Here is a 20655-nt window from a genome sequence, read left to right as displayed (position 1 = left end):
AGAGACCCCAGAGCTCCCCAGACCCCTCCTAGGACCCCGGAACTCCCCGACCTTCCCGGAGCCCCCAGACCCCTCCCGGAGCTCCTCGGACTGCTCCAGACCTTCTTGGACCACCCCAGACCACTCCTGGACCCCCGGGACCTCCGGAGCTCCCAGACCCCCCTCGGAGCCCCCTCGGTCTCGCCCCCTCGGCACTCCTCAGCGGCTGCATCATCCATCGCCGCCCCCCGTCCCGCCGCTTGCCTGGGGGTAATTTAGAGGTAATTTGGGAGGTAATTTGGGGGTGGGGGTGAGATGTCGGACACACCCGGACCCCTCCCGGAGCTCCCCGACCCAACCCTCCCCGAGATCCCTGGAGCTCCCAGACCTTCCCGGACTCTCCCGGTGCCCCCAGACCCCTCCTGGACCCCCAGAGACCCCCGGCACTCCCCCGACCTTCCCGGAGCACCCCGGACCCTTCCTGGACCCCCCCAGAGACCCCGGCACTCCTCTGACCTTCCCGGAGCCCCCTCAGAGCCCCCAGACCACCCCAGACCCCTCCTGGCCCCCCAGAGAACTCCGGAGTTCCCCTGACCCCTCCGGAGCCCTCAGACCCCTCCTGGACCCCCACCGAGACCCCCGAAGCTCCCCGACTTTCCCAGAGCCCCCTTGGAGCCCCAGCCCACCCCAGAACCCTCCTGGCCTCCCCAGATCCCTCCCAGCCCCCCGGAGCCCCCAGACACCTCCACAACTCCTCCCCACTCGCTCCCGGACCTCCCAGCCCCTCCCAGAGCCCCTGGGCCCCCACAACCTCCCAGACCCTCTCCAGAGCCCCGGACCTCCCCTGACCTCTCCACAGCCCCCCAGGCCCCTCCCGGAGCCCCTGACCCCCGACCTCTCCACAGCCCCCAGACCCCTCCCGGAGCCCCCGGACCCTCCCGAAGCTCCCCAGATCCTCCCGGAGCCCCTCAGACTTTCAGGACCCTCCTCCCGGCCCCTCCCGGACCCCTCCAGACCCCCAGACCCCTGGTCCCGGCTCACCTTTGCTTTGCGGGGTCTCGGTGGTGCTCGTCCTGGCCTTTCCCTGGGGGGGCGGAGGGTAGGGGAGCAGTCGTTAGGGAGGGGTTTAGAGGTGCAGTTTGGGGGCAGTCTTGGTAGTTAGGGGCAGTCTGAGGCGGTCGGGTAGGGTTAGTGGGTTTTGAAAGGGGCAGTTTGGGGCGGTTTTTGGGTAGTTTGGGGGCAGTCTGAGGCAGTCTGGGTTAGGGTTAGGGGTGGGTTTTGGGGAAAGGGGCAGTTTGGGGGCGGTTTTTGGGTAGTTTGGGGGCAGTCTGAGGCAGTCTGGGTTAGGGTTAGGGGTGGTTTTGGGAAGGGGCATTTGAGTGGTTTGGGAGGTTTAGGCAGTTTTGAGTAGTTTGGTGGTCAGTTTTGGGGCAGTCTGGGTTAGGATTAGGGTGGTGTTTGGGAAGGCAGTTTAGGGCAGTTTGGGGCAGTTGGAGTCGGTTGGTAGTAGAGGAAGGGCAGTTTAGGGCAGGGCAGTTTTGAGGTAGTTTGGGGGCGGTTTTGGGGAGGTTTAGGGCAGTTTTGAGGTAGTTTGGGGGTGGTTTGGTGCACTTTTGGGGCAGTCTGGGTTAGGATTAGGGGTGGTTTTGGGGAAGGGGCAGTTTTGGGATGGTTTTGGGGTGGTTTGGGGGCAGTTTGGGAGAGTTTAGCAGTAGTTTGGGGGCGGCAATGACACGAGGGGACAGACGTGGGGACATGCAGGGACGCAGGACAGACATGGGGACACTCAGGGACAGACATGGGGACACACAGGGACACAGGACAGACAGGGGGACACACAGTGGACACAAGGACAGACGTGGGGACACGGGATGGACATGGGGACACACAGGGACACGGGACAGACATGGGGACACAGGATGGGGACATGGGGACACACAGGGACAGACATGGGGACACACAGGGACATGGGACAGATACAGGGACAGACATGGGGACACACAGTGCCACAGGACAGACATGGGGGACATGGGATGGACATGGGGACACACAGGGACACGGGACAAACATGGGGACACACAGGGACAGACATGGGGACACACAGTGCCACAGGACAGACAGGGGGACACGGGATGGCCATGGGGACACACAGTGACACGGGACAGACATGGGGACACACAGTGACACGGGACAGACATGGGGACACGTGACACAGGACAGACATGGGGACACACAGGGACAGACATGGGGACACACAGGGACACAGGACAGACATGGGGACACACAGTGACACAGGACAGACAGGGGGACACGGGATGGCTCTGGGGACACACAGGGACATGGGGACACAGTGCCACAAGGACAGACGTGGGGACACAGGATGGCCCTGGGGACACCCAGGGACACGGGACAGACATGGGGACACACAGTGACACAGGACAAAAATGGGGACACTCAGGGACAGACATGGGGACACACAGGGACACAGGACAGACGTGGGGACACAGGATGGACATGGGGACACACAGTGCCACAAGGACAGATAGTGGGGACACAGGATGGCCATGGGGACACACAGGGACATGGAATGGCCATGGGGACACACAGTGCCACAGGACGACCCTGGGGACACCCAGGACCGGTTTCCCCACAGGACCGCGGCCCAGCCCGCAGGGGGAGGGGGCGGGGACGGAGGGCGGGGACACCCCCGAGCCGTCTCGTCCCAGTCCCACCCACCTCTCCTGTCCCTCCTGTCGCCCTCGTCGTCGTCGCCGCCCGCGCCCAGCAGGGTGAAGATGATGCCGCTCTGCGAGTTGGCGCCCACGGCCGTCACCACCATCCTGCCCGAGCCCTCCATCACGTGCGTGCCTGTGCCGGGGGGGGTGTTGGGGACACACACGGGGGGTGTCACAGCGGGATACCCCTCCCCACACACCCCCCGAGCCCCCCCCGGGTGTCCCCTCACCCGAGAGCAGCAGCGGGTCCTTGTCCGGGCTCTTGCGCACGTGGTCGGACTCGCCGGTCAGGGCGCTCTCGTCGATCTTCAGGTCATTGCCCTGGATCAGGACCCCGTCGGCGGGCAGGAGGTCACCTGGGGGGGGTGTGGCACCTCTGTGTCACCTCTGTGTCACCTGTGTCACCTCTGTGTGCCCGTGGAGCTGGCACAGGGGCTGTGTCACCTCTGTGTCACCTCTGTGTCACCTCTGTATGCCCTGGTGTGCCCGTGGAGCTGGCACAGGGGCTGTGCCACCTCTGTGTCACCTCTGTGTCACCTGTGTCGCCTCTGTGTGCCCTGGTGTGCCCGTGGAGCTGGCACAGGGGCTGTGTCACCTCTGTGTCACCTCTGTGTGCCCATGGAGCTGGCACTGGGGCTGTGTCACCTCTGTGTCACCTCTGTGTCACCTCTGTATGCCCTGGTGTGCCCGTGGAGCTGGCACAGGAGCTGTGTGACCTCTGTGTCACCTCTGTGTCACCTCTGTGTCACCTGTGTCACCTCTGTGTGCCCTGGTGTGCCCACAGAGCTGGCACTGGGCTGTGGCACCTCTGTGTCACCTCTGTGTCACCTGTGTCACCTCTGTGTGCCCTGGTGTGCCCACAGAGCTGGCACTGGGGCTCTGTCACCTCTGTGTCACCTCTGTGTCACCTGTGTCACCTCTGTGTCACCTCTGTGTCACCTGTGTCACCTCTGTGTGCCCTGGTGTGCCCTGGTGTGCCCATGGAGCTGGCACTGGGGCTGTGTCACCTCTGTGTCACCTCTGTGTCACCTCTGTGTGCCCTGGTGTGCCCGTGGAGCTGGCACTGGGGCTGTGTCACCTCTCTGTGGGCAGCTGTGCCAGGTGGTGCCCCCCTCCCCAGTGCCCTCCAACCCCTCCCCCATGCCCCCCACTCACCGTACTTGACCTGTACCACGTCCCCCACCACGACCTCAGCCATGGGCAGCTGTGCCAGGTTGTGCCCCCTACCCTCTCCCATGCCCCACGCCCTCCCTGTGCCCCCACTCACCGTGCCTGACCTGGGTGACCCCCTGTGCCCCCAGCCCTTCCCTGTGCCCCCACTCACCGTACTTGACCTGCACCACGTCCCCCACCACGAGTTCGAGCCGTGGGCAGCTGTGCCAGGCTGTGCCCCACCCTCTCCCCATGTCCCCCACCCTCTCCTGTGCCCCCATGCCCTCCCTGTGCCCCCACTCACCGTACTTGACCTGCACCACGTCCCCCACCACAGGCTCTGCCGTGGGCAGCTGTGCCAGGCTGCCCCCACCCTCTCCCATTGCCCCCACTCACCGTACTTGACCTGCACCCACGTCCCCACCGCGACCTCGGCCATGGGCAGCTGTGCCAGGCTGTGCCCCACCCTCTCCCCATGCCCCCACGCCCTCCTGTGCCCCCCACTCACCGTGCTTGACCTGGTTGACCCCTGTGCCCCCAACCCTTCCCGTGCCCCCACTCACCGTGCTTGACCTGCACCACGTCCCCACCACGAGCTCTGCCGTGGGCAGCTGTGCCAGGCTGTGCCCCACCCTCTCCCCATGTCCCCCACCCCAGTGCCCCCAGCCCTTCCCGTGCCCCCACTCACCGTGCACTTGGCCTGCACACGTCCCCCACCACGGAGCTCAGCCGTGGGCAGCTGTCTGAGCTGTGCCCCACCCTCTCCCCATGTCCCCCATCCCCTTTCTGTGCCCTCCACTCACTGTACTTGACCTGGATGACCCCCAGTGCCCCCACTCACCGTGCTTGACCTGCACCACGTCCACCACCAGCTCGGCCGTGGGCAGCTGTGCCAGGCTGTGCCCACCCAGTGCCCCCATGCCCTCCTGTGCCCCCATGTTCCCCATCCCCTTTCTGTGCCCCACTCACCGTGCTTGACCTGGATGACCCCAAATGCCCCCACTCACCGTGCTCGACCTGCACCATGTCCCCCACCACGAGCTCGGCCGTGGGCAGCTGTGCCAGGCTGTGCCCCCCACCCTCTCCCCACACCCTCCCTGTGCCCCCCACTCACCATATTTGGCCTGCACCACGTCTCCCACCACGAGCTCTGCCGTGGGCAGCTGTCTCAGGCTGTGCCCCCACCCTCTCCCCACACCCTCCTGTCCCCCCACTCACCGTGCCGGCCTGGATGACCCCCTGTGCCCCCACTCACCGTACTTGACCTGCACCACGTCCCCCACCACGAGCTCAGCCGTGGGCAGCTGTGCCAGGCGGCCCCTCCTCAGGACGGCCACGCGCTGCTCGCTCTCCAGGCGGTTCTGCAGCCCCCGGAACTGCCTCTCCTTGCTCCAGTCGTTGGAGGCCGTGACCAGCACCACGCAGGCCACCGAGAGCAGGATGGCAGCGCCCTCGATCCACCCGGCCTCCGCCTCGCCCTCGTCCTCCGCTCCGCCCGACGCGTGGCCGCACACTGCGGGGGGACGGGGACGCGAGGTCAGGAGGGGGGACACGGCCAGGGGACACAGGGACACGGGGTCAGGCGGGGGGACATGGTCAGGGGGCAGGGGACACGGCCAGGGGACACAGGGACACGGGGTCAGGGGTGGGGACACGACGCCAGGGACATGGGGATGAGGGACAGAGGGACATGGCATAGGGGACAGAGGACACTGAGGTCAGGCGAGAGGAGACACAGTGTGAGGACAGGGAACACAGCATAGGGACAGGGGACATGGCCAGGGACCAGGAGGATCACAGGGTCAGGCGGGGACACGGCTCAGGGGCAGGGGACCATGGCCAGGGGCAGGGGACATGGTGTGAGGACAGGGGACACAAGGTGTGGGGACAGGGGACTACGGTGTCAGGGGTGGGGACACAGCCAGGGGACAGGGGACACAGCCAGGGGGCAGGGGACACGGTGTGGGGACAGGGACATGATGTCAGGGGTGGGGACACGGCCAGGGGACACAGGGACACGGGGTCAGGCGGGGGACATGGTCAGGGGGCAGGGGACACGGGTGTGGGGACAGGGGACATGGCCGGGGGCAGGGGACACAGGGTCAGGCAGGGGGACACAGGGGTCAGAGCGGGGGGACACGGGGTCAGGCGGGAGGACACGGCCAGGGAGCAGGGGACACGGGGTCAGGCGGGGGACACGGTGTCAGGGGTGGGGGACACAGCCAGGGGGCAGGGGACAAGGGGATAGGGACAGGGGGCGTGGCATGGGGGCAGGGGACACGGCATGGGGACAGGGGACACGGTGTCAGGGGTGGGGACATGGCCAGGGGCAGGGGACACGGCATGGGGGCAGGGGACACGGTGTGGGGACAGGGGACATGGGGATGGGGGCAGGGGACACAGGGTGGGGACAGGGACAGTGTCAGGGGTGGGGACATGGCCAGGGGGCAGGGACACGGTGTGGGACAGGGGACACGGGGTTAGGGGTGGGGACATGGTATGGGGACAGGGGACAGGGGATGGGGACAGGGGACAAGGTGTGGGGACAGGGGACACGGCGTGGGGACAGGGGACACGGTGTCAGGGGTGGGGACATGGCCAGGGGCAGGGGACACAGCATGGGGATAGGGACAAGGTGTCAGGGGTGGGGACACGGTATAGGGGACAGGGGACATGGGGATGGGGACAGGGGACACGGTGTCAGGGGTGGGGACACAGCCAGGGGACACAGTAAGACATGGGGATGCAGCACGGGGACAGGGGACATGGGGACAGGGTGTCACCTGTGGGGACATGGTGTCACCCGTGTGGGCATGGCACAGGGACACGGTGTCACCCGTGGGGACACAGAGGTGGCATCTGGGTGGGCACGGGGGTGTCACCTTCGTCGTGGGCGCCGGGGGAGGCATCAAAGGAGAGCCCAAGGGACAGGGGGGTGACACATCAAGATGGGGACAGGGGGGTGACACATCAAGATGAGGACAGGGGGTGACACCAGGCCGGGTTGGGGACACTGGGATGGGGACAGGGGATGACACATCGGGATGGGAGCACAGAGGAGTGACACTGGGATGGGGACGGGGGGTGACAAGGGGCCGGGATGGGGACACTGGGATGGGGACACAGAGGGTGACACTGGGATGGGGACAGGGGGTGACAAGGGGCCGGGATGGGGACACTGGGATGGGGACAGGGGGTGACACATCGGGATGGGGGCACAGAGGGTGACACTGGGATGGGGACAGGGGGTGACAAGGGGCCGGGATGGGGACACTGGGATGGGGACAGGGGGTGACACATCAAGATGGGGACAGGGGGTGACAAGGGGCCGGGATGGGGACACTGGGATGGGGACAGGGGGTGACACATCGGGATGGGGACAGGGGGAGACACCAGGCCAGGCTGGGCTGGGGGCACTGGGATGGGGACAGGGGGTGACACTAGACCAGGCTGGGGACACTGGGGTGGCATTGGGATGGGGACAGGGGGTGTCACCTTCGTGTGGGCGCCAGGGGCAGGGTATAGAAGGACAGCCCGAGGGACAGGGGGGGTGACCAGGCCGGACTGGGGACACTGGGATGGGGACAGGGGGGACACATTGGGATGGGGACACAGGGGGTGGCCCATGGGGGTGTCACCTTCGTCGTGGGTGCCGGGGGGGGCGTAGAAGGACAGCCCCAGGGACACGAGGGGGACACCTTGGGATGGGGACAGGGGGTGACACCAGGCCAGGCTGGGGACATTGGGATGGGGACAGGGGGGTGACACATCGGGATGGGGACACAGGAGGTGGCCCATGGGGGTGTCACCTTCGTCGTGGGCACCGGGGGAGGCATCAAAGGAGAGCCCGAGGGACACGGGGGTGACACATCGGGATGGGGACGGGGGGGACACCAGGTCAGGCTGGGCTGGGGACACTGGGATGGGGACAGGGGGTGACACCAGGTTGGGATGGGGACACTGGGATGGGGACAGGGGGTGACACCAGGCTGGGTTGGGGACATTGGGATGGGGACAGGGGGTGACACATCGGGATGGGGACACAGGAGGTGGCCCATGGGGGTGTCACCTTCGTCGTGGGCGCCAGGGGGGGGCGTAGAAGGACAGCCCGAGGGACACGAGGGGGACACCAGGCCAGGCTGGGGACATGGGGATGGCATTGGAATGGGGACAGGGGGTGACACCAGGCCGGGCTGGGGACATGGGGATGGCATTGGGATGGGGACAGGGGGTGACACCAGGCCAGGCTGGGGACATTGGGATGGGGACAGGGGGGTGACACCACGCTGGGCTGGGGACATGGGGATGGCATTGGAATGGGGACAGGGGGTGACACATCGGGATGGGGACAAAGGGGGTGACACTGGGATGGGGACAGGGGGTGTCACCTTCGTCGTGGGCGCCGGGGGGGGCATAGAAGGACAGCCCCAGGGACACGAGGGCGGCGGCCTCGAGGATGACGAGGGTGACGTCCTGCAGGGCCTCCCACACCAGCGCCAGGAAGCTCTTGGGGCGCTTGGGGGGGATCCAGTTCTTCCCAAACTCCTGCCGGCGCCGCTCCAGCTCCGACGGACCCTCCGACAGCCCTGGGGGGCACCCCGGGGTCACCCCAAAACCCTCCTGAAGGGCACCCTGGGGTCACCCCAAACCCCTCCTGGGGCACCCCGGGGTCACCACAAACCTCTCCGGGGGGGGCACCCCGGGGTCACCCCAAACCCCTCCTGGGGGGTCAACCCAAACCTCTCCTGGGGGCACCCCAGGAGTCACTCCAAGCCTCTCCTGGGGCACCCCGGGGGTCACCCCAAACCCCTCCTGGGGGGTCACCCCAAACCCCTCCTGGGGGGGGCACTGGGGTCACCCCAAACCCCTCCTGGGGCACCCCGGGGTCACCCCAAAACCCTCCTGGAGGGCACCCTGGGGTCACCACAAAACCCTCCTGGGGGCACCCGGGGTCTACCCAAACCCTCTGGGGGGCACCTCTGGGGTCACCCAAACCCTCCTGGGGGCATTCGGGACCCCAAACCCCTCCTGGGGCACCCTGGGGTCACCCCAAACCCCTCCTGGGGGGTCACCCCAAACCCCTCCTGGGGGGCACCCCGGGGTCACCCCAAACCCCTCCTGGGGGGGAATTGGGGACACCCCAAACCATTCCTGGAGGGGCGTTGGGACCCCAAACCCCTCCTGGGGCACCCCGGGGTCACCCCAAACCCCTCCTGGGGGGTCACCCCAAACCTCTCCTGGGGGGGGCACTGGGGACACCCCAAACCCCTCCTGGGGGGGCATTGGGGACACCCCAAACCCCTCCTGGGGCACCCTGGGGTCACCCCAAACCCCTCCTGGAGGGCACCCTGAGGTCACCCAAACCCTCCTGGAGGCACCCAGGCACACCAAACCCTCCTGGGGAGTCACCCCAAACCTCCTGGGGCACTGGGGTCACCCCAAACCCCTCCTGGGGCACCCTGGGGTCACCCCAAGCCCCTCCTGGGGCCCATCCTGGGGTCACCCCAAACCCCTCCTGGGGGGGAATTGGGGACACCCCAAACCCCTCCTGGGGGGGAATTGGGGACACCCCAATGGGGACACCCCAAACCCCTCCTGGGGGGGCACTCTGAGGTCACCCCAAACCCCCTCCTGGGGGGCACCCCGGGTCACCCCTCAGACCACCCCCAAAAGCCATCCCGGGGGCATCAGGGTCACCCTGGGGAGGGTCTCAGGGGTCCTGGGGGATGGTTCCTGTGGGTGGGAGAGATGCGGGGGTCCCAGGAGGGTCCTGGGGAGAGGGGAGGTGAGAGGGGTCCCGGGGGGTTACTCGTCGGTGGGGAGGTCCGGGGGTTACCATGGTGTGGGGGTCCCAGGGGGCTTACCATCGGTGGGGAGGTGCAGGGGGTCCCGAGGGTGGGGGTTACCATCGGTGGGGGAGGTGCGGGGGGTTACCATGGGTGGGAGATGTGGGGGGTCCCAGGGGGTTTACCATCAGTGGGGAGGTGGGGGGTCCGGGGGTTACTGTCGGTGGGGGGATTTGGGGAGGGTCCCAGGGGTTACCATCAGTGGGGAGGTGGGGGGTCCCAGGGGTTACCATCAGTGGGGAGGTGGGGGGTCCCAGGGAGTTACCGTCGGTGGGGGATGTGGGGGTCCTGGGGGGATTACCGTCGGTGGGGGATGTGGGGGGTCCCGGGGGTATTACCGTCAGTGGGGGAGGTGCGCAGGCGGCGGCAGAGCCCCTGGACGTCCCCGAAGTCCTCGCGGACCCTCATCAAGGCCTCGGCGCCGCGAAGCTCCATCAGCGCCCGCAGCTCCAGCAGCCCCACCCCGAAACCCCCCCCAGCGCTGCCCGAGTCCCCCATGGCGGCCTGCGGGGACACGGGGACACCGCTGGGGACACGGGGACACCGCGGGGGACACGGGGGGACACGGGGACACCGCTGGGGACACAGGGGACACCGCTGGGGACACGGGGACACCACTGGGGACACGGGGGGACACGGGGACACCACTGGGGACACGGGGACACCGCTGGGGACACGGGGGGACACCGCTGGGGACACGGGGGACACGAGGGACACCACTGGGGACACAGGGGACACCGGGGGACTGAGGGACACGGACACTGGGGACACAGGGGACACGGGGACACTGGGGACACGGGGACACCGCTGGGGACACAGGGGGACACCACTGGGGACACAGGGGACACCGCTGGGGACACGGGGGGACACACGGGGACACCGCTGGGGACACGGGGGACACGGGGACAGGAGGGGACACGGGGACACCGCACAGGGGACAGGGCTGGGGACACGGGGAGACACTGGGGACACCACTGGGGACACAGGGACACCGCTGGGGACACGGGGACACCACTGGGGACAGGGGGACACTGCTGGGGACACGGGGACACGGGGACACCGACATGGGGACACGGAGGACACGGGGACAGAGGGGGACACAGGGGGACACAGGGGGACACGAGGGACACCGCTGGGGACACAGGGGACACCGCTGGGGACAGGGGGGACACGGGGACACACGCTGGGGACACGGGGACACCACTGGGGACACGGGGGACACAGGGGACACCACTGGGGACACGGAGGGCACACTGGGGACTGGGGACACGGGGACACCGCTGGGGACACGAGGGGACACGGGGACAGGAGGGGACACAGCTGGGGACACAGGGACACCACGGGGGACACGGGGACTGAGGGACACGAGGGACACCTGGGACATGGGGGACACCACTGGGGACACGGGGACACTGCTGGGGACAGGGGGACACGGGACAGGGGGACGTGAGGGACAGGGGACACCGCTGGGGACAGGGGGACATGAGGGGACACCGATGGGGACACAGGGGACACTGGGGACACCACTGGTGGACAGGGGATGTGAGGGGACAGGGGACACCGCTGGGGACAGAGGGGACATGAGGGGACAGAGGGGACAAGGTTGGGGACAGGGGAATGTAGGGGACATGGGGACACTGCTGGGGACAGGGGGACATGAGGGGACAGAGGGGGACACGGGGACACTGCTGGGGACAGGGGGATGTGAGGGGACAGGGGACACCGCTGGGGACAGGGGGACACAGGGACACTGCTGGGGACACCACTGGTGGACAGGGGATGTGAGGGGACAGGGGGACACCTCTGGGGACAGAGGGGGACACGGGGACACTGCTGGGGACAGGGGGGGATACCTCACATGGACTGTGGGGACGTGGGGGGGGGACATCACTGGGGGCACCGTTGGGGACAAGGGACATCATTGGGGACATCGTGGGGGACCTGGGGACACCTGGGGACATTCTTGGGGACACTGGGGACACTTGGGGACATTTGGGGACACTGTTGGGGACATTGGGGACACCGCCCCCCCCTCACCTGTCAGCGGTGGCGGGGCCTGGGGGGGGTCTCGCCGGGGGGGGCCCGGCCACCCCCCCTGCCCGGGGCACCCCTGGGGACAGCACAGGTGGCACTGGGGGACAGCGGGGACACGGTGGGGACATGGAGACCACCCCCGGCTCCCAGTAACTCCCAGTAACTCCCAGTAACACCCAGTAACCCCCAATAAACCCCAGTGACCCCTGGTAACCACCAGTAACTCCCAGTAACACCCAGTAAACCCCAGTAACACCCATAACACCCAGTGACCCCCAGTAAACCCCAGTGACCCCTGGTAACCACCAGTAACAACCAGTAACCACCAGTGACACCCAGTAACCCCTGCTAACCACCAGTAACTCCCAGTAAACCCCAGTAACAACCAGTAACCACCAGTGACACCCAGTAACCCCTGCTAACCACCAGTAACTCCCAGTAAACCCCAGTAACAACCAGTAATCACCAGTAACAACCAGTAAACCCCAGTAACCCCTGGTAACCACCAGTAACAACCAGTAAACACCAATAACTCCCAGTAAACCCCAGTAACCCCCAATAAACCCCAGTGACCCCCAGTAAACCCCAGTAACCACCAGTAACCCCCAATAAACCCCAGTGACCCCTGGTAACCACCAGTAACAACCAGTAACCACCAGTGACACCCAGTGACCCCTGGTAACCACCAGTAACTCCCAGTAAACCCCAGTAACAACCAGTAATAACCAGTAAACCCCAGTAACCCCTGGTAACCACCTATAAACACCAGTAATCCCCAGTAACCACCAGTAACCCCTGGTAACCGCCAGTAACTCCCAATAAACCCCAGTAACAACCAGTAACCACCAGTGACACCCAGTAACCCCCAGTCTCTCCACTTCCCCCAGTAACACCCAGTAAACCCCAGTAACTTCCAGTAACCCCCAATAAACCCCAGTAACACCCAGTAACCCCCACTAAACCCCAGTAACTCCCAATAACGACCAGCAATTACCAGTAACCCCCAGTAAATCCCAGTAACTCCCAATAACCACCAGCAATCACCAGTAACCCCCAGTCTCCCCAGTTCCTCCCAGTCGCCCCCATCTCCCTCCGTCCAGGCTCCGCCCCCCCGCAGCCGCAGCCAATGAGCGTGCGGAGGGGGCGTGGCCATCGCGGAGGCCCCGCCCCCGGCCCTGCGGCGGCGCGCGGACTGCGCCAATCGGGGGGCGGGGCCTCCACGCCCATAAATGGGTAAAGCCCCGCCCCCTCGGGAACCAAGCCCCGCCCACAGGACGCGGGAAAGCCACGCCAGGTGCGCCGTAAGCCACGCCCACTGCGCTGTAAGCCCCGCCCACTCAATTCAAGCTCCGCCCCAGTACATCCCAGTAACACCCAGGAACTCCCAGTGACCCCAGTGATTTCCAGTTACTTCAGTGGATCCCGGTAACTCCCGGTAACTCCCAGTAACTGCCAGAAACTCCCAGTATACCCAGGAACTCCCAGTAAATCCCAGCAACCCCCAGTGGTCCAAGTAACTCCCATTAACTCCCAGCAACTCCCAGTGTCCCCAGTAACTCCCAGTAAATCCCAGTAACCCCCAGTATCTCCCACTAACTCCCATTGCCCCCAGTAAATCCCAGTATACCCAGTAAATCCGAGTAACTCCCAGTGCTCCCAGTAACTCCAGTAACTCCCAGTGTCCCCAGTAACTCCCATTAACTCCCAGCAACCCCCAGTGCTCCCAGTAACTCCAGTAACTCCCAGTAACTCCCATTAACTCCCAGTAACCCCCAGTGTTCCCAGTAACTCCCAGTAATTCCCAGTAACTTCCAGTGCCACCAGTGGATCCCAGTTCCTGCTCACACCTGGTCCTGACACACCTGCACACGTGTGTGCCTGACACACCTGCACATGTGTGTGCCCCTGACACACCTGCACACACGTGTGTGCCCCTGACACACCTGCACACGTGTGTGCACCTGACACACCTGCACATGTGTGTGCCCTGACACACCTGCACACGTGTGTGCCCCTGACACACCTGCACATGTGTGTGTACCCAACACACCTGCACACGTGTGTGTGCCCCTGACACACCTGCACATGTGTGTGCACCCCTGACACACCTGCACATGTGTGTGCCCCTGACACACCTGAACACGTGTGTGCACCCCTGACACACCTGCACACGTGTGTGTGCCCCTGACACACCTAAACATGTGTGTGCACCCCTGACACACCTGCACATGTGTGTGCCCCTGACACACCTGCACACACGTGTGTGCACCTGACACACCTGAACACGTGTGTGCACCCCTGACACACCTGCACACGTGTGTGCCCCTGACACACCTGAACACGTGTGTGCACCCCTGACACACCTGCACACGTGTGCACCCCTGACACACCTGCACATGTGTGTGCACCCCTGACACACCTGAACATGTGTGTGCCTCTGACACACCTGCACACGTGTGTGTGCCTGACACACCTGCACACGTGTGTGTGCCCCTGACACACCTGCACACGTGTGTGCACCCCTGACACACCTGCACATCTGTGTGCCCCTGACACACCTGAACATGTGTGTGCACCCCTGACACACCTGAACATGTGTGTGCACCCCTGACACACCTGAACATGTGTGCACCTCTGACACCTGCACAGTGTGTGCCCTGACACACCTGCACATGTGTGTGTGCCTGACACACCTGTACATGTGTGTGCACCCCTGACACACCTGCACACGTGTGTGCACCCCTGACACACCTGCACACGTGTGTGTGCCCTGCACACCTGCACATGTGTGCCCTGACACACCTGCACACGTGTGTGCCCTGACACACCTGCACATGTGTGTGTGCCTGACACACCTGCACATGTGTGTGCCCCTGACACACCTGCACACGTGTGTGTGCGCCCCTGACACACCTGCACACGTGTGTGCCCATGACACACCTGCACACGTGTGTGTGCCCCTGACACACCTGCACACGTGTGTGCACCCCTGACACACCTGCACACGTGTGTGCACCCCGACACACCTGCACGCATGTGTCCCTGACACACCTGCACACGTGTGCCCCTGCACACCTGCACATGTGCGAGTCCCTGCACACTGCCATGTGCCCCCCCCAACGGGTTCCCACCTGTCCAGGTGGTCCCCTCACCCCCCACCACTCCCAGTGCCCCCCAGTAACTCCCAGTGCCCCCAACACACGTGTGTGACCCCCAACAAACCAACACACGTGTGTGACCCCCCTTCCCCACGACCTTGCCCCCTCCCCGGCGGTCACACCTGTCCAGGTGTTCCCCTCACCCTCCCCACTCACACCTGGGCACTCCAGTGCCTCCCAGTAACTCCCAGTGCCCCCCAGTAACTCCCAGTGCCCCCCAGTAACTCCCAGTGCCCCCAACACACGTGTGTGACCCCAACAAACCAACACACGTGTGTGACCTCTCCCCCTTCCCCACGACCTTGTCCCCCTGGGAGTCACACCTGTCCAGGTGGTCCCCTGACCCCACCACTCACTTCCAGTGCCCCAGTAACTCCCAGTGCCTCCCAGTAACTCTCAGTGCCCCCTAGTAGCTCCCAGTGCCTCCCAGTAGCTCCCAGTGCCCCCCAACACACGTGTGTGACACCCCCTTCCCCACGACCTTGTCCCTCCCCCGGGGTCACACCTGTCCAGGTGTTCCCCTCACCCTCCCCACTCACACCTGGGCACTCCAGTGCCCCCAGTAACTCCCAGTGCCCCCAGTAACTCCCAGTGCCCCCCAACACACTGACACACGTGTGTGACACCCCCACCTTCCCCCACGACCTTGCCCCCCTCCCGTGGGAGTCACACCTGTCAGATGTTCCCCTCACCCTCCCCACACCTGGGCACTCTGGTGCCCTAGTACTCAGTGCCTCCCAGTAACTCCCAGTGCCTCCCAGTAACTCCCAGTGCCCCCAGCACCGTGTGTGACCCCAACAAACCAACACACGTGCGTGTCCCCCCTTCCCCACGACCTTGTCCCCCTCGGGGTCACACTGTCAGGTGTTCCCCTGACCCCACCACTCACTTCCAGTGCCTCCCAGTAACTCCCAGTGCCTCCCAGTAACTCCAGTGCCTCCCAGTAGCTCCCAGTGCCCCCAACACCGTGTGTGACCACCCCTTCCCCACGACCTTGCCCCCCACCCCGGGGTCACACCTGTCCAGGTGTTCCCTGACCCCCCACCACTCACTTCAGTGCCTCCCAGTAACTCCCAGTGCCCCCAGTAACTCCCAGTGCCTCCCAGTAACTCCCAGTGCCCCCACACACACGTGTGTGACCCCCCTTCCCCACGACCTTGCCCCCCTCCCCAGGGTCACACCTGTCCAGGTGTTCCCCTCACCCTCCCCACTCACACCTGGGCACTCCAGTGCCTCCCAGTAACTCCCAGTGCCCCAGTAACTCCCAGCACACCGACACACGTGTGGACACCCCATCCATCCATGACCTTGCCCCTCCCCCGGGGGTCACACCTGTCAGGTGTTCCCCGCACCCCACCAGCACCCTCATCCTCCTCCCTGCCCCCCGCGCCCTCCCAGCCCCGCCCCCTCCCCAAGGCCCCCAATCCGCTCCCCTCCCGCATCCTCCTCCCCACCCTCCATCATCACCCGCATCCTCCCCCTCCTCCTCCTCCTCCCGATGCCACGCAGCTTCCGCCCGCCCCCTCCCCGGTTCCGTTGCCCCCAGCGCCCCACGTGCCCCCCCGTGCCAGGAGCCCCCAGCCCCCCGTGATGTCCCCTCGGTGTCCCCCTCCCCAGTACCGGCCCATCAGGTCCTGGCGCTGCCCGAGGCGCTGCAGGAGGGGCGTGGCCTGCGGGGAGGGGCGTGGCCTGCAGCAAGGACACGCCCCCTCAGGCATGCACAGACACCCCCCCGATCGTCACCCCCCAGGTGCCAGCCCCCAGAGGTTCCCCGAGTGTCACTCCCCCGTGTGTCCACTCCCCCGAGTGTCACCCCCGACTGTGGCCCCCCAGCTCCCCCCAGTGTCACCCCCGTGTGCACCCCCTCAGTGTCACCCCCCGAGTGTCACCCCCAGTGTCACCCCGGTCCCCCGTGTCACCCCCGTGTGTCACCCCCAGGTGTCATCCCCAGTCGTCACCCCCAGTGTCCCCCAGGTCACCCCCGTGTGTCACCCCCGAGTGTCGCCCCCGTGTGTCACCCCCGAGTGTCACCCCAGGTCCCCCGAGTGTCACCCCCAGTGTCACCCCCGAGTGTCACCCCAGTGTCACCCGTGCCACACCCCGTGTGTCCACCCCCCGTGTGTGTCTCACCCCCCAGGCGTCACCCCCCAGTGTCACCCCCGAGTGCCCACCCCCAGTGTCACCCCCAGGTGTCGCCCCCAGTGTCACCCCCAGGTGTCACCCCCAGTGTCACCCCCGGGTCACCCCCCGAGTGTCACCCCCGAGTGTCACCCCCGAGTGTCACCCCCGCGAGTGTCACCCCGAGTGTCACCCCCAGTGTCACCCCGGCTCCCCAGTGTCACCCCCAGTGTCACCCAGTCCCCCAGTGTCACCCCCAGTGTCACCCCAGCTCCCCAGTGTCACCCTCCCAGTGTCACCCCAGGGTCCCGAGTGTCACCCCCGAGTGTCACCCCCGGGTCCCCTTGGTGTCATCTCCCCAGTGTCACCCCCGAGTGTCACCCCCTCGAGTGTCACCCCCTCAGTGTCACCCCCTGAGGCGTCATCCCCCGTGTGTCACCCCAGATGTGACCCCCCGCGTGTCACCCCCAGGTGTCACCCCCGTGTGTCACCCCCAGTGTGACCCCCGGGTCCCCACCGAGTGTCACCCCGCCCCCAGTGTCACCCCTGTGTCCCTCTGGTGTCACCCCTCCTAGTGTCACCTCTGAGTGTCACCCCCTCGTGTCCCCTTGGTGTCACCCCCACTGTCACCCCCCGTGTCCCCCTGGTGTCACCCCTCCAGTGTGTCACCCCCCGAGTGTCACCTCCGAGTGTCACCCCCGTGTGTCACCCCGAGTGTCACCCCCTGTGTCACCCCAGGTCCCCGAGTGTCACCCCGCCCCCAGTGTCACCCCTGTGTCCCTCTGCTGTCACCCCCCACAGTGTCACCCCCAGTGTCACTCCCCCGAGCGTCAGCCCCAGGTCCCCCTAGTGTCACCCCGCCCCCAGTGTCACCCCCTGTGTCCCTATGGTGTCACCCCCCCGAGTGTCACCTCCGGGTGTCACTCCCGTGTCCCCCTGGTGTCACCCCCCACAGTGTCACCTCCCCGTGTCCCCCCCTAGTGTCACTCCCAGGTGTCACTCCCGTGTCCCTCTGGTGCCCCCGTGTCACCCCCAGGTGTCACTCCCGTGTCCTCCCCGTGTCACCCTCCCGTGTCCCCTCCGTGTCCCACACGTGTGTCACCCCCTGTGTCGTCCCGTGTCACGTCCCGTGTCACCTCCTCCTGTTCCCCGAAGTCCCTTCCCCGTGTCACCCCCTGTCCCCTCAGCCCGGGGGTGGGCTGAGCCCCTCCCCACCTTGGGAACACGGGGGACAAGGGGGTGCCTGGAGACAAGGGGACAGGGGATGGGGGACAGGGACACAGGGACGAGGGACAAGGAAGAGGGGACAGGGGGACAGGGGACAGGGGACAGGGGATGGGGGACATGGGGACAGGGGGACAGGGGGATGGGGGGATATTGGGACAAAGGGACAGGGGGATGGGGGACAGGGACACAGGGGGACGGGGGGACAAGGGAAAGAGGGGACAGGGGGACAGGGGAGTTCAAAGGGACAGGGGGACATGGGAGACAGGGGGACATGGGGGACAGGGGACAGGGGGACAAAGGGACATGGGGACAGGGGACAGAGGACATGGGACACAAGGGGACAGAGACAAGGGAACAGGGGTCAGGGGTACATGGGGACAAGGGGACAGGGACACAGGAGGATGGGGGACAAGGGAAAGAGGGGACAGGGGGACAGGAGCATGAGAGCAGGGGGACAGGGGACAGAGACAGGGGACAGGGGACAGGGGGACAGGGGGACAAGGAAGAGAGGGGACAGGGGGACAGGGGAGACATGGGGACAGGGGACAGGGGGACAGGGGGATGGGGGACAAGGGGACATGGGGACAGGGGACAGAGGACATGGGACACAAGGGGACAGGGGGACAGGGGACAGGGAGACAAGGACAGCACTGGGGATGGGGGACACGAGGGTGGGGGGACATGGGGACATCCCATCCCACCCCACACCATCCCATCCATCCCATCCCACCCCATCCCATCCCATCTTCCCCATTCCATCATTCCCATCCCATCCCACCCCACACCATCCCATCCCCTCCCATCCCATCAATTCCATCCCATCCCATCCCATCCCATCCCATCAATTCCATCCCATCCCATCCCATCCATCCATCCCATCCCATCCCATCCCATCCCATCCCATCAATTCCATCCCATCCCATCCCATCCCATCCCACCCCATCCCACCTTCCCAATCCCATCCCATCCCATCTTCCCCATCCCATCTTCCCCATTCCATCATTCCCATCCCCTCCCCTCCCATCCCAACCCCCACGTGCCCCTCCCGTTGGCCCCGCCCCTTTCACGCCTCCCGCCGGCCAATCAGAGCGCGGCGCGAGCCCCTCCCACCCTTTTCCCGCCAATCAGAACGCGACGGGAGGGGGGCGTGGCCAACAACGATGACGTTCTCCCCGGTAGACCACACCCCCTTTCTGTGATTGGCCGATTATCGCCGGACCCCGCGAAGCCACGCCTGTCCATGTGACGTCATACGGTGGGCGGTGCGAAGATTGACATCACCGCTGACCAATCGCAGCGCCGGGAGCTGCCGAGAGCGCTTCCCATTGGCTGAGAGGCCGCGGGGTGGGAGAGGACCCCAGGAGCAGGGTTCTTGAGTCCCCCAAGGGCTGATGGGAACAGAGAGCCCCCGTGAGGGTCGCTGAGAGGGGGGACCCCAAAGCTGATGGAGACCGCTGGGACCCCCTGAGGGGAGGGTGGGGAGAACCCCTGGGGCTGAGGGGAGGGTGGGGACACCCTTCCTGGGGGGACCCCTCCCAAAACCGGTGGGACTGTGGGGGACAATTTGGGGGGACAATGGGGACACCCCGGGGGTGACATTGGGAACCCCCAGAGCCATTGGGACAATGGGGACACCCCGGGGGGTGACATTGGGGACCCCCAGAGCCATTGGGACATCGGGGACACCCCGGGGGTGTCATTGGGGACACCCCCAGAGCCACTGGGACATCGGGGACACCCCGGGGGTGTCATTGGGGACACCCAGAGCCACTGGGACATCGGGGACACCTCAGAGGGTGACATTGGGGACCCCCCCAAACCACTGGGACATGGGGGACACCCCGGGGGAGTCACTGGGGACCCCCAGAGCCACTGGGACATCGGGGACACTCAAGGGGTGTCATTGGGGACCCTCCAGAACCACTGGGACATTGAGGACCCCTCAGGGGATGTCATTGGGGACCCCCCGGAGCCATTGGGACATCGGGGACACCCCGGGGATGTCATTGGGGACCCCCCCCAGAGCCATTGGGACATGGGGGACCCCTCAGGGGGTGTCATTGGGGACCCCCCAGAGCCATTGGGACAATGGGGACACCCCGGGGGTGTCACTGGGGACCCCCAGAGCCACTGGGACAGTGGGGACACCCCAGGGGGGGTCATTGGGGACCCCCAGAACCATTGGGACATCGGGGACACTCAGGGGGTGACACTGGGGACCCCCCCAAACCACTGGGACATTGGGGACAACCCGGGGGTGTCACTGGGGACAACCCCCAACCAGTGGGACATCGGGGACCCCTCAGGGATGACATTGGGGATCCCCCAGAGCCATTGGGACATCGGGGACACCCCGGGGGTGTCACTGGGGACCCCCAGAGCCACTGGGACATGGGGGACACTCCG

At 65.9% G+C, this 20655-nt stretch overlaps 1 protein-coding gene and 1 long non-coding RNA gene across 2 annotated transcripts; both read right to left on the bottom strand.

The window, feature by feature from the left end:
- Window positions 1-1010: 1010 nt before the first annotated feature.
- Window positions 1011-11969, bottom strand: LOC126650180 (plasma membrane calcium-transporting ATPase 3-like). The gene is made up of 7 exons (XM_050334714.1): window positions 11750-11969; window positions 10051-10216; window positions 8255-8452; window positions 5122-5379; window positions 2945-3070; window positions 2716-2847; window positions 1011-1063 (listed from the first exon to the last, which is right to left on the bottom strand). The coding sequence occupies exons 2-7, from the start codon at window positions 10208-10210 to the stop codon at window positions 1017-1019; spliced, it is 921 nt and encodes a 306-aa protein (XP_050190671.1). The 5' UTR covers window positions 10211-10216; window positions 11750-11969; the 3' UTR covers window positions 1011-1016.
- Window positions 11970-13737: 1768 nt separating this feature from the next.
- Window positions 13738-14231, bottom strand: LOC126650181 (uncharacterized). The gene is made up of 3 exons (XR_007631343.1): window positions 14220-14231; window positions 14110-14165; window positions 13738-14053 (listed from the first exon to the last, which is right to left on the bottom strand). It is a non-coding gene; the product is annotated as an uncharacterized LOC126650181 (long non-coding RNA).
- Window positions 14232-20655: the final 6424 nt, after the last annotated feature.

The sequence above is a fragment of the Myiozetetes cayanensis genome, unplaced genomic scaffold (genome assembly GCF_022539395.1).
Source record: "Myiozetetes cayanensis isolate MyiCay16 unplaced genomic scaffold, myiCay2020 scf573, whole genome shotgun sequence".
In the NCBI taxonomy this organism is placed as follows: Eukaryota; Metazoa; Chordata; class Aves; order Passeriformes; family Tyrannidae; genus Myiozetetes; species Myiozetetes cayanensis.
Note: the sequence above shows the minus strand (reverse complement) of the source record. Positions and strands in the feature narration are given on the sequence as shown.

Coding starts and splice junctions, on each gene's coding strand:
- LOC126650180 (XM_050334714.1), bottom strand. CDS start 10,210: ATGGGGGACTCGGGCAGCGCTGGGGGGGGTTTCGGGGTGGGGCTGCTG. Junction 5,380..8,254: donor CCCCGGCGCCCACGACGAAG/GTGACACCCCCT, acceptor GTCCCCCCGCAG/TGTGCGGCCACGCGTCGGGC. Junction 3,071..5,121: donor CGTGGTGCAGGTCAAGTACG/GTGAGTGGGGGC, acceptor CACCCCCCCCAG/GTGACCTCCTGCCCGCCGAC.